Source organism: Leptinotarsa decemlineata, unplaced genomic scaffold (assembly GCF_025532065.1).
Source record: "Leptinotarsa decemlineata unplaced genomic scaffold, Ldec_3_MD MMD2_tig00002159_RagTag_RagTag, whole genome shotgun sequence".
In the NCBI taxonomy this organism is placed as follows: domain Eukaryota; kingdom Metazoa; phylum Arthropoda; class Insecta; order Coleoptera; family Chrysomelidae; genus Leptinotarsa; species Leptinotarsa decemlineata.
The window spans coordinates 971,411-984,985 of NW_027412574.1; the positions used below are offsets into that span (position 1 = coordinate 971,411).

At 33.5% G+C, this 13,575-nt stretch overlaps 1 protein-coding gene across 1 annotated transcript; it reads right to left on the bottom strand.

Annotated features, from left to right (window-relative positions):
* Positions 1-4,847: 4,847 nt before the first annotated feature.
* Positions 4,848-8,219, bottom strand: LOC141482943 (uncharacterized). Its single transcript, XM_074176985.1, has 2 exons — positions 6,476-8,219; positions 4,848-5,500 (listed from the first exon to the last, which is right to left on the bottom strand). The coding sequence occupies exons 1-2, from the start codon at positions 8,217-8,219 to the stop codon at positions 4,848-4,850; spliced, it is 2,397 nt and encodes a 798-aa protein (XP_074033086.1).
* Between the last annotated feature and the right edge of the window lie 5,356 nt (positions 8,220-13,575).

Genomic DNA, 13,575 nt, shown 5'->3' on the forward strand with positions numbered 1-13,575 from the left:
TTTTATTGAATTACCTCTGGGATCTATGAAATAATGTTTTTTTCATGAAAAATGAGAATTGGAACTTTCTATGTTTTTTACCACTTTCATTTGTAACTAATGTTACTGCAGTTTCGTTCTATAAGGACATTCTCAAACTTATAGATTTTACATTAAATAAGTTCAATGTATAAATTTGAAAATATCCTTATAAGAAGAAACTGCAGTAATGTTAGTTACAAAAAAAGTGGTAAAAAACATAGAAAGTTTCAATTCTCTTTTCTTCATAATGATTTCCTACCAAGCAGTAACGGGTACATCTATCAATCTATTGTTTTTTTTTTCATTTTCAAGAATATGAAACACCAATGATTTGTAGTAACATGTAGAGGAAATATAATATGTACTATCTTTTTTTGAAAAATCAAATAGTGCATCGAAAAAAGATTTTTTCAGTTGGTTTGTTGAATTAAATATGGCATGAGTTTTTCATTGGAATAAACGTAACATTTACGTCACGGTGTTGTTTGAAAATCACATATAAAGGACGATTGATGATGGAATCTGTCAACCAAGTTGTTCCATTCAAATCACAAAATTTAGGTCAATACACAATCAATTTGTGTATGTAGTGTTATTTCCCATTACATATAGTAGTATATAGTAGTTAATGTCTGCAACTTATCCATTAGGGAGTAGTTTCACGCATGAAATTTCAGTTGTGTTCGATGAATCTGATAATTTTTCGGGATGTTGGTTGTTTCCAATCCCATCTTTCGACCAGTTTCGTCTTCTGATATTAGCTGGGTAGACAGAATCTATAATTGCAGGTAACAGAAACTGTAATTTTGGGGACATGTTTTTCCAGCAAAGTTTACTGAATGCAATTCTTTGTACGAATATTGCATTTTAACTAAAAATATCAAGATCGCATCTTTTCCTTTCAGTAACAGCCAAATTAACCTGGATTTGGAAATAATACTGATGGTTTTTCTTTAAACATGCATTCTTATTGAAATATTAAAATTTTTCTTTCAAAATTGCTTCTCTGTTGATTTTTCATATTACGAATTTTATAAATATTTCTACACCACTTTCAGTCCCTCAGACGGCCTGTTGAACTATGAAGTGATGTTTTTCTTGTCGATTCGATCATCAGGAATAACATATGTCAATCTTATGAGTGTACGGATTGAATATTTGATGATACGATTTTTTGAAGTTTCAATCCCATTTCCACGCTCTCAGACGGCCTGTAAGAATATAACGTAGTGTTTTTCTTGTCGATTCGAACATGAGGAATAACATACCTCAGTTTGTGGGATTTTTCATGTGGGATCTTTCATGTTACGAATTCTCTAAATATTTCCACCCCATTTTCACCTCTTCAGACGTTCTGTTAAACTATGGCATGATGTTTTTCCCGTCGATTTGATCATGAGAAATAACATATCTCAATCTTGTAGGTGTACAAATTCAATTTTTGATGATATGATTTTTTGAAGTTTTCACCCCATTTCCACTCCCTTAGACGGCCTGTTAACTATGGCGTGATGTTTCTCAATACACCATGGACCTACATTATGACTTTTCTTCTGATAATAGTAAGAAAAATGTGTCATACACTTTACCTTCACTCCCTGTTATGTATCATTTAATAGTTCTGTAAGATCTCACTGGCATCACTGTAATGGTCAGAACAAGAAAATCCTGTCAAACGTTTTCTGTCAATTTTCATGTGTCTACTCAAATATGTCCGACAACCTGTCGAGTTTATTTTCTAATACTCGTACTTGATTACATATTATCTATACAATCAACCTTTTTTCATCATAAAAATAGTATATAATGTTATATATTTTCAATCAATTTTAATCTTGACATACAACTATGTGAATTCTATGTGTTACTTCTTTGCAAACTTTATTTTAACCTCATGTTATGAACACGTTGAACACGTTGTCCATACCTTCGTTTATTGAACAGAAAAAAGAGTTTCACAATATTTCTGCCTCTGACTGCTACACCCGATTCTACTCCCTGCGTTACCCACCAGAATTGAAGTAAATTTTGTTAGCTGTCAGACCTTGGAATTCAAGAAACTTGACAACTCAACGGATGGAGCGTCAATGTAGAATAGGCACGTCTGGTCTTGTGGGATTGCCTTCACAAAGAAGGCAAGTTTCTTGAATTCCAAGTTCAGATAGCTAACAAAATTCACACCAGCAAACATCGCTATATTATTAATTCCATAGATTTAACGAATTAGCTGACTAATATCAGCAACATTACTAACATTAAATTGATATCCTTCGATATAAACAAACGAATGCCTGCTCTACTGAGCAGATATACTGAATTAACAGAATACAAATCCTTACATCACTGAGTAACTATACAACCTCTTTGGTATCTGTCTTAATCAGAATTATTTCAAATACAATGGAAAATTTCACCTGCAAAATTCAGGCTTCCAAATGGAGTCACCGTTGAGTCCCTTGTTAGCAAATATTTTCACGAGCAACTTGGAAAACACACATATCTCGAAGAATGCCTTATCACAGGAATACATCTTATATTCTGGTTCAGATATGTGGAGGATGTCTTCTTGGGTTTCGACGGCTCGAAGAGACAGATAAATTAGTTCTTGCATTTTCTCAACATTCTCCACGACATATTGAAAATGTTTTCAATATGATACATGAAACTCATTCAAATATATCCCGGGAGAACATTTATGTGAATACTATCATCGAACATAGACCGGATATTAGTTTCAGATCAATTTTGAATTATTCGATACCAATGATGTGAATACTACAACTACGTTTTAAATTTGAGAAAATCCATTGCTCGATTGAAAATATTTCGCGAGCAACAGCATTATGTCCTTTTCAATGGAAAAAATCTTTGTTATAGTTATTATTATATGGACTTCTTCAAAAAAATTTGTTTTTCATTCCATAACCAATATTACCTAAAGTATATCAATAACAGAAAGATTGCTATGACGTATTTCATTCATCATTTCGAAAGGTCATTAGTCTCATAGATCAAAAGGTACCATTTACGTCCCATTAACTGTAAATTTATTAATATCATTCATAACATAAAAAAAGGAAATAAATTTTGCGGAACTCTGTGAACTTAAAAAAATAATATGAAAAACTATATTATATGTGATGGAATTGGCCTTTATTGACGATATTGATGTTGAGGATTTTGGTAATAATTTTATAATACTGGGAGAAATAAAATAACTCTTTATGTCATACAATGCTCACAAAATATATATAAAAGGACATTCATTTCACACCCCCTTCAATTACAATGCGGTAAAAGAAAAATACATTATATTGTAACAACATTTATATCAAAGAAATTAATATCCAAACAAAATATATAAGTGATAAGTAGTTACATCATTCTATTGAAAAAAAAAAAGCCCAGCTAAGGGCTTTGTCATTATATCAGAAATGTTTTCATTTAATGGAATGTGTTCGACTTTCAATAAGCCTTTCGCTACAATATTCCAACAAAATGAGCTTTAATGTCAATATGTTCTGAACGTTTACTGTTTTCAAAGCTCTGGATTGAATAAAAAGCACTTTGGTTGACTATCAAGAGAGTACCTTCAACATCATTTGAAGGAAAATCTGAACAAATACCTTTTGAGTAAAGTACTTTTGAGGCAGTTAAAGCTCTGACTGAATACTCGGCCTCATAGCCAGATTGTGCAACAACATTTTGTTTCTACGAAAGCCATGAAACTTTTTATTAAAAATACAACATTGCCACCAACATTTTTCTAAGTGATCGCTCCTCCAGTCAGCATTTGAGTACACGATAATACATTGATTGTCCTTATTATTAGAGTGATATTTTGGAAAACCTTTAAATACGGCATAATACATTTTTCCGCTTATATTTGTTGGCTTGTCTAAAAATCTGCTCATTCTGAAAGAAATGAAATGTCTAGTCTTCTTCTGGTTGCAACATATTAATTCTCTATACGGTATATTTCTTCAATATTATTGCCTTCTGTGTTCAAACAAAAATCATTTCCTGAACGTCTTATTCTGGTTTCTACAGAAAGTTCTTGAAAACGTTTATTCAACTTACGTAGTTCATCTTTCAAGTCATATGAAGCTTTCTGTAGCTGTAAAACAATTTTATCTATTATTACTTCTCGAGGAATTTTGATATATACATCTATGTTTGGGTTTCCATGAAGAAACGCTGTGAGTATATCTAGTTGGTTGGTTGGTCAAAATTGTTTTATATTGCATACGACATGTGAACGTTTTTTAAGCGGTGTATGAAATAGGGACGCCGATTCACCACTGAGATTTGTTTTGATCTCAAACTTTGCGTAAAAGTACGAATAAAAAATCAATTGCAAGATGAATGAGTTGACTCACCTTGTTTGATGTAGTATGGCAGAAGGATGTATGGTAGGAGTGGAAGTTCCTTATTAGACAAGGAAAAATCGCACATGTAACTTTGTGGGTTCGCACCACGACGTAATTGTATTGCAGTTTTTACACCCAATCACGACGACGAAGGTTTTTCGTCTCTCTGCTCCTCTCCTTGAATATATTTCGGAACGACAAATTCGAGGAAAACAAAAAAAGAGGACAGGATCGGCATGAGTAGATTTGAATAGTAGGAATAAGTAGTAGGATTTCATCAAAGTAAGGTTCTTGAAAAACAACAATTTAAATTATTTGCCCGCATAAATTGTAAATGCACCCTAAACCATATTTACAAGTGTGAAACAAAAATAATGAAAGAAAAAAAAAAGAAATGAAAATTCAATGTTTGGTAATGAACCATTTCCCACCCCCCTGAAAATATTTAGCGTATTTTCAGAAGTAGTCATCGTAATCAGGAAGAGGACATAATTTAACTAAAGGTCTTTTAATAAGACCTTTTGTAGTTTTTACAATAGCAACACGAGGGACCCTGTCAGTACCTAAAGTTAATTCAGTTACTTGGCCCATTAGCCAATCTAAAGGATTAGCATTATCATTTTTAATAGCAACCATGGTTCCTGGAGTAATAGTTTCAAGTGGTTTAGTCCATTTATATCTTTGTTGTAGAGTATGTAAGTATTCAAGGCGCCATCGTTTCCAGAAGTCACGATGAAGTCTTTGTAATAATTGCCATCTATTTAAACGATTGATCATCAAATGAGATACATCAGGATCCGGTAAAGCTGAAAGAGGCTCTAATGTAAGAAAATGAGCAGGTGTAAGCACTGCCAGATCATTAGGGTCTGTACTAATAGAACACAATGGTCTGGAATTCATCACTGACTCTATCTGAATGATTACGGTGTTGAATTCCTCATATGTGAGAATTTGATTGCCAACGATACGTTTGAGATGAGTTTTGAAAGATTCGATGTTAGCCTCCCAAATTCCGCCCATATGAGGAGAATAAGGGGGATTGAAATGCCATGAGATGGACTCAGATCTAGCGGATTTTGCAAATATCTGACGTAAATATGACTCACTTCCTATAAAATTAGAACCACAATCTGAGTATATGTTCAAGCAGGTGCCTCTTCGGGCAATAAACCTACGTAAAGCAGCCAGAAAGGCCTCGGAGGACATATCTGATAGAAGTTCAAGATGAACAGCTTTAGTCGCACAACAAATGAATAAACAGACATAGGATTTTAGTATTTTGGCTCCTCGCAAACGAGAGGCTCTTATAGAAAAGGGACCACAGAAATCAATTCCAACATTGGAAAATGTCTTGGCTTGACAAATTCTGAATTTGGGCAAATTACCCATTGGAGGCTGTAAAGGTTTGGGTTGAGTTTTCCAACAAATGTAACATTTACTCAGTACCTTTCGAATAACCTTTTTTGCAGAAATTATCCAAAAATTTTGTGACAAGAAAAAATGAGTGGATTATATGCCACAATGTAAATAATTAATATGAACCTCATTTATTAGCAAGTTGGTGAATTTAGAATTATTTGGCAGAAGAAAGGGATATTTTTTATCATAGGAAGCGGCGAAATGAGAAATCCTTCCACCCACCCGTAGCAAGCCTTTATCGTCAATAAACGGACTCAATGACCTAATAGATTTGCAAAGTGGGACACCATTCCTTATTGAACCTATCTCTTTAACAAAGCATATAGACTGAATATGTCGAATTAAGCAAACAACCGCATGGTATAGCTCAAGAGAGGTGAGGTAATCAGTGTTTCGAGATTTGTAATTCTTGAAATTATGAATAGCTCGCAAAACGAGTGCAGTTACTCTTTTAATTTTAAAAAATGAGTTGAATTTCTCTATAAGATTATCAATGAAATGTTTCTCCACGATAATATTCAAAACAATGTTTCGTTTCTCCTTATTAATATCTGCCGATTTCACGGATACAAATTTATCCAAAGGCCAAGTGTGAATGGGATTTTCCAGAAAGGGGGGCCCATTCCACCATAAAGTATTATTAATCATTTCACTTGGAAATATACCACGTGAACCACCATCAGCGGGGTTCAATTCCGAAGAAATGTGGTACCATAAACTAGGTGCAAGTCGCTCCTGGATAAAAGATACCCGATTGCTTACAAATGTTTGCCAACAATGGGGTGAACCTTTGATCCACTGAAGAGCAACCGAGCTATCGGTAAAGGCAAAAATATTTTCAAAACGAATCTCGTCTTTGAAAGTATCTAGAAGAAACTCCATTAGTTTTGCTAAAAGAACTGCGGCACAAAGTTCCAATCGAGGTATTGTGACCGGTTTTAAAGGTGAAACCTTGGACTTTGAACACACGAGATAAGTTTTAGCTTCAGAATTGGTAAAAGTTGTTCTGACGTAAACGACTCCACAGTATCCCTTAAGAGATGAGTCACAAAATCCGACTAATTCGTATGCTTTCCCACCAAATGTAATAATTTGTCTTGGTATTTTGATTTCCCGGAGTTTAGGTAGTTCGGACTTAAACATTTCCCACTTGTTCGATACATCAATAGGGGGTCGATCATCCCAACCGAGACCCATCGACCAAAGACGTTGTATAATCAATTTCGCAAAGAATGTTACTGGAGTCAAAAAACCCAGGGGATCAAATATACGGGCTAGTTCGGATAAAATGTTACGCTTTGTACATATTTTATCTTGATCAGCTGTAATAGAATAAAAAAATAAGTCTTTGATGGGATTCCAACGTAATCCTAAAATTTTGGTTATATTATTTTCCAAATCCAAACAAACATCTATATTTTGTTTATATGACTCAGGTAAATCATGTAATAGTTCTGGAGAATTACTAGCCCATTTACGAGCTTCGAAACCCCCTTTACGCAACAATTCAATTATTTCATTTTTCATCGTACTGCAGATTTTTAATGAATTATGACCATCCAGAATATCATCAATATATATTGAATGCTTTAAAACTTCTGAAGCCAGAGGATATTCTAAATAGTCATTGGCAAGCTGATGTAGGGTACGTATTGCCAAGTACGGTGAAGAAGCAACTCCAAATGTAACGGTATTGAGTTGGTAATCTGCGATAGGCTCAGAAGGTGAAAATCGCCACAGAATTCTCTGAAATTTACGATGTTCTTCTGCTAACCAAATCATTCGGTACATTTTTTCGATATCACATGTGAATACATACAAATGTAACCGAAAACGTAGAAGTAATTTGACCAAGTCATTTTGTAACTTTGGACCCACATATAAAGTATCATTTAACGATGATTTATTCGCGGAATGACTAGATGCATCGAAAACAACTCTAAGAGGAGTGGTCGAAGATTCATGTTTTATGACAGCGTGATGAGGGATGTAAAAATAATCAGTCAATTCAGTTACCGGAGGAGGTGGTACTTTGATGAGATGACCTTTTTGTAAATAATCACTCAAAACATTTGAATACGAAAGACATAATTTTTTATCCTGAGATAGACGTTTTTCCAAAGAAAGAAAACGCCGTAAAGCAATCCCTCGGGTATTTCCAAAATCCAGATTTGTTGATTTGAAGGGCAGGGAAACTACATACTTGCCGTCAGGGTAGCGAGTAGTAGTTTTGATAAAATAATTTTCACAAAATCTATCTTCAGACGAAATGACCTTAATATCGGGAACCTCCTCTAAAGTCCAAAATTTCTGTAATATATTGTCCAATGTTGGATTTGATACTTTAGTAAAAAATGAATTAACTTTGATAGTATCACATTTAGCAGATATTTGAGGTACTTCACCCATAACAATCCATCCAAAAACTGTATTCAGATAAACCGGTTTATTTTCCCCCAATGAAACTTTTCCTTCTTTCAAAATATAAGGAAAAATGTCATTACCTCATAATAAATCTATCCGAGATTTTTTATTGAAATCAGGATCAGCTAATTTAAGATGATCTGTGAATGGCATCTCATATTTTGAAAATGAAGTCGAAGGAAGTTCATCACCAATTTTGTCTATAATTATAAATTCCAAAGTACAACAATACTCAGGTTGCGTCAATGATGAAATGGTACAACTGACCCCGACTGAGAAGATGAATACATTTCTCCCAACCCCTGTAATGACATGGATATTTTAGACTTTTTTAAACCCAATTTATTGGCTAAAGATCTACTAATAAATGAAGATTGCGCTCCACAATCAAGCACGGCACGAACAGTTAGCCACTGATCGAAATTATCTTTAATTTTGAGCATCGCTGTAGATAATAGTACCTCATAATTAGAGTTGAGTAACATCCCAACTCGAGAAAGTTGAAGAATTTCCTCATTGTTTGCACGAGAACCTGACGGATCAGGAGAATTCGAATTCTGATTCAAATCTGTATTTAATTCATTTTCAAAATGCAATAAGGTGTGATGTGATTTTTTACAAACTTTACATCGTCCAGTAGAGGAACACTGCAAAGTGTTGTGAGAAGTGGCCAAACAATTTATGCATGCTTTATTTTGTTTAGCGATATCAAATCTCTGTTTAGGACCTTTCGATTTGAAAATTGGACAATGAAAAATAATATGATCATCTGAGCACAAAAAACACTTATACTGTTTGTGAGATTGAACAAGGAAAGCTGATTTATTTTGAGCTGAATTGAAACTGTTTTTTTGCAGGATGAACTAGAAGTAATGCATTCATTATTATTTTTTGGTAAATTCAACAGCTTACTAGAAGTTTCAGCTGCAGATTCCAAAGCAATACACTGTTTTTCCAAAAATGATTGAATATCATCATATTTGGGAATAGCATTCGAGGCATGTTTTTGTTCAAAACATTTACGAGTATGTGAATCTAAACGATTTAGCAACATATACGATAAAATGAAATCCCATTTATCTGTTTCTAAACCCATAATTCTCAAAACAGAAATATTTTTTTTGAAAGTGAAAATTAAGTTTCGTAAAGAAGTTGCATCTTCAGTACGCAAAGCTTGACAGGCTTCTATTCTACTCCAGTGAGTAAGAGCTTGTTCCCGTTTATTGTTGTATCGTTCTAGGAGAAGATTATAAGCTGATTGATAATTAGCCGATGTAACTGGAATGTCGTCAATCAATTCCAGTGCCGCACCACTCAAAACAGATATCAAGTAATTGAATTTTTCTACGTTAGAAATTGAACGATTGACATGAACAGAGGACATAAACATTTGATGAAACGCAGGAAATTCTGTCATGTCACCGGAAAATGTTTTCAACTTCAATTTTGGCAAACAACAAACGTCATTAGAATGCATCAGAGTACTATTTGAGGCAGAAGGAAGCGTTGTCTCAGATTGTTCTTCGGTAGGGAGTTCAAAAAATTCAAAATAAATAGTTTCCACCTCATCACATCTCCTAGTGAAATCGTCGAATATTTTATTTTCTGTAATCAACTCATCCGCTTCATTTGCAATCAAAGTAATAAGCATATTATGATGTTTCTCAAAATCTTTGGTTACCTTTTTCAACTTCCGAAAGCTGACTTTGAACTTATTTTTATGTTCCTCGTCATCAACATTTTTTGACGATTCTTCAATCAATTTAAAATGACTAAGAGCAATAGAACGCAATGCTCGTGTACGAGCAAGCTTATCATTTGAATTCATTATAGTTAAATCAAATGAATCTGATTTCAAAACAAATAATTCAATGCCGGACCTTGAAATAACAAAGATCTGAACCAAAACACCAGTACAAAAAATGCGCGAAAAAACGTCAGCCAACTCTCAGAAACGATTGTTTTCTGAACTGTGAGGTTGGAACGCAAAATAAAGATAAATGTTTATGAAGAAATGCAAAGTTGCAAACAATAATAAATCAAATATATCTAGCTATTTCGCGAGAAAAATTTAGGTTGCATTCAATATTTATATTATTGCAAAGTTTGAAACTACAAATGTAGTTGAGAAACTACATCCGGCTCGAAGAAGGACCATGAACGTTTTTTAAGCGGTGTATGAAATAGGGACGCAGATTCACCACTGAGATTTGTTTTGATCTCAAACTTTGCGTAAAAGTACGAATAAAAAATCAATTGCAAGATGAATAAGTTGACTCATCTTGTTTGATGTAGTATGGCAGAAGGATGTATGGTAGGAGTGGAAGTTCCTTATTAGACAAGGAAAAATCGCACATGTAACTTTGTGGGCTCGCACCACGACGTAATTGTATTGCAGTTTTTACACCCAATCACGACGACGAAGGTTTTTCGTCTCTCTACTCCTCTCCTTAAATATATTTCGGAACGACAAATTCGAGGAAAACAAAAAAAGAGGACAGGATCGGCATGAGTAGATTTGAATAGTAGGAATAAGTAGTAGGATTTCATCAAAGTAAGGTTCTTGAAAAACAACAATTTGAATTATTTGCCCGCATAAATTGTAAATGCACCCTAAACCATATTTACAAGTGTGAAACAAAAATAATGAGAGAAAAAAAAAAGAAATAAAAATTTAATGTTTGGTAATGAACCAACATGAACATACTTATTGTTTGATATCATGCTACTGGTGCGTAAACATTATAGTGGTTGTCTTCTTGATACTCCTTTGCTTCTAGCCTTTTTCAAACCATTTTGTTCAGTTTTAAAAATTAATTTTGTATCTATAGCCTTTCTACCTTCAGGTAAAATTTGTAGTTCCTATGTATCATGTTTCTTGTGTGCTTGAAATTCATTGTTTATTGCATTTTGCCATTCAAGGCCTCCTTCTTGTGTTATGAAGCAATATGTAGTTCAGAATATTTAAATTTGAATGGCCTATTTATTTGTCTTTCATCAGGTCTGTAATATTTTCTTCTTCTGTGTTATGTCACATCTCTATTTTTTTCTTTATCTTTTTTATCTTCTCTATTTTCCAGTTCATCTATTTCGCTACCTCCTTGTTGTACATTTCTGTTCTACTTCATATAATTCATAAACGAATTATTCTCATCAAATCTAACATATCTTGATACAATGATGTCGTTGGTTTCAGGATCCCACAATCTGTAGCCATTTGTGCTATAACCAACCATACGTTGCTTTGCACTAGTTTCTAGCTTGTCACTACAGTTTGATAGTTTCAACATCCAAGCTTGACTGCCAAAAATTCCTAATTCATGTAGATCTATTTCATCTGAATTTTTGCTGATAGAGCATTTGTTGGTGATCTGTTGAGTTGGTTTGCTGCATTACGTATTACTTCACCCAATAGGTGTTTGGGTAAATTTTGTTTCTGCAAAAATTGTTCGAACGTTGTCTAAGAGTGTTCGGTTGTCCCTTTCACTAATACTATTCTGTTGTCTTGTATAAGCCAGTGTATATTTAATTTCAATTCTTTTTTGTGTACAGGAATTTATTTTGAAGTTCTTTATTTGAGAAATCTCCACCACTGTCATATTCAATTGAAGCACATTTATGGCCTCGTGCTTTGACTTATGAAATTCATCAAATTTTTTGCTGATTCATTTTTTTTTGTTTCTTTGAGTACCTATGCAATGGTGAAATAAGAAAAATCATCAATAATTAATTGGAAGTATTTCTCACCATTTTTTGTTGGGATTCTAATTGGACCTCCTTTATTAGTACGCAGTAGCTCTCCTATTCTTTTTGACCTTGTAACTATTTATTTTAAAATGATTGCATTGAAGCTTTACCTCCTCTGCAAGATTCAGTTATATTAGTTGGTACATGAAGAAGTTAAATTCACCTTTAACTTCTTCATGTACTGTTCAGATAAGTGACCTAATCGTTCATGCCATGTTTCACCTGAAATTGTTGAATTAGCAAACAAAATACTATTGAAAAATATAAATTCTGCAACATAAATATCACCTCCTGTAGAACACTTAATTACGTCATTACCCCTCATTACTATTTGAGCATTTTCTTTTTCAAATATAATTGGATTTCCTTTTATTATTTTTTTTTCAACAGACAGTAGATTATGTGTCAGTTCTGGAACTACTCATGCATAAAAATCAATTTTCAACTTTTTATACTTTTATGTTGATTCATCCTTAGTTTCAACAACATTTTCATTCGCAACCCTGAAATTGATCTCATTTTCTAAATTGACAACATCTGTCATAAATCTTAATACATCTTTAGTGACCTAATTATCAGTGGCACCGATATCAAGTATGAATTCAATTTCAGATTCTATATTATTGTTACCATCAGCCATATCTACAGATTCTACTTCAGTTGCAAAGAATATACTTTCTTCCTGACTAAGATCACTGTTTTCACAGTGTTAGATTTGCTTGTCTCCTGAAACCTCTACCTTTTGTATAGTTGTTGCCTCTGAATCTTCTTGTATAACTTTTTCAGTTTCCTCTACCTGTTGTTTCCATTTTCTTCACAGCTTTAGGGTAGTTTTTGTAAAAATGGCCTGGTTCACTACACTCATAACATTTACCAAGTGATGCTCATCAGTACTAAAAGCACAGTTATTATCAACAACATCCGGTTGTGAGTCTTTGAACTGTAATTCTGCATCAAGTAGCCGTCCTTTAACAAACTCGATTGTTATATCCGTAGTAACCCTTTCGATAGCAGTTATGATTTTTTCACAATTTTCTTACATTGTTAGCAATAAATAAAATGCTTTTTTACTTTCATCCAGTGTTGCTCCAGTTTTGCTCCAGTTACCTTCAGTTATCTTAGCAACGACTAAGTTGCATAAAATGATCCTGTAAATCATCTGAAGTACACTTCAATTTTAACATTTTCTTCGTCACAAAAAGTTTGGTGGAAGCACTTTTTTTTTCAAAAATATTCTGTAGGGATTTCCGCATTCTATTAGATATTTTAGCATCTTTAATGTATTCTAAATGTTTGTCTGAAATACATTGTACGATAATGCACTTTGCCTTTCTTTCAAACTCGGCCTTCTGTTCATTTGTCATTGAATTGTAAACATCGGTATTCCCATCAACGATATTTTCGAAATTTTTTTTATCCAACAAAATCTCAACTATAAAACGCCGGTTTCGGTAGTTCGCACTTTACTTGTTAGTTGTGGAAAAGGAAGTACAGAGGAAATTTTAACCTTTATCATTTTCTCCCAACCTCACAACTTTCACTCTTCCTAATATTTTTTCAATTATAACAAAATGACTTTTTTTTTATATCATTT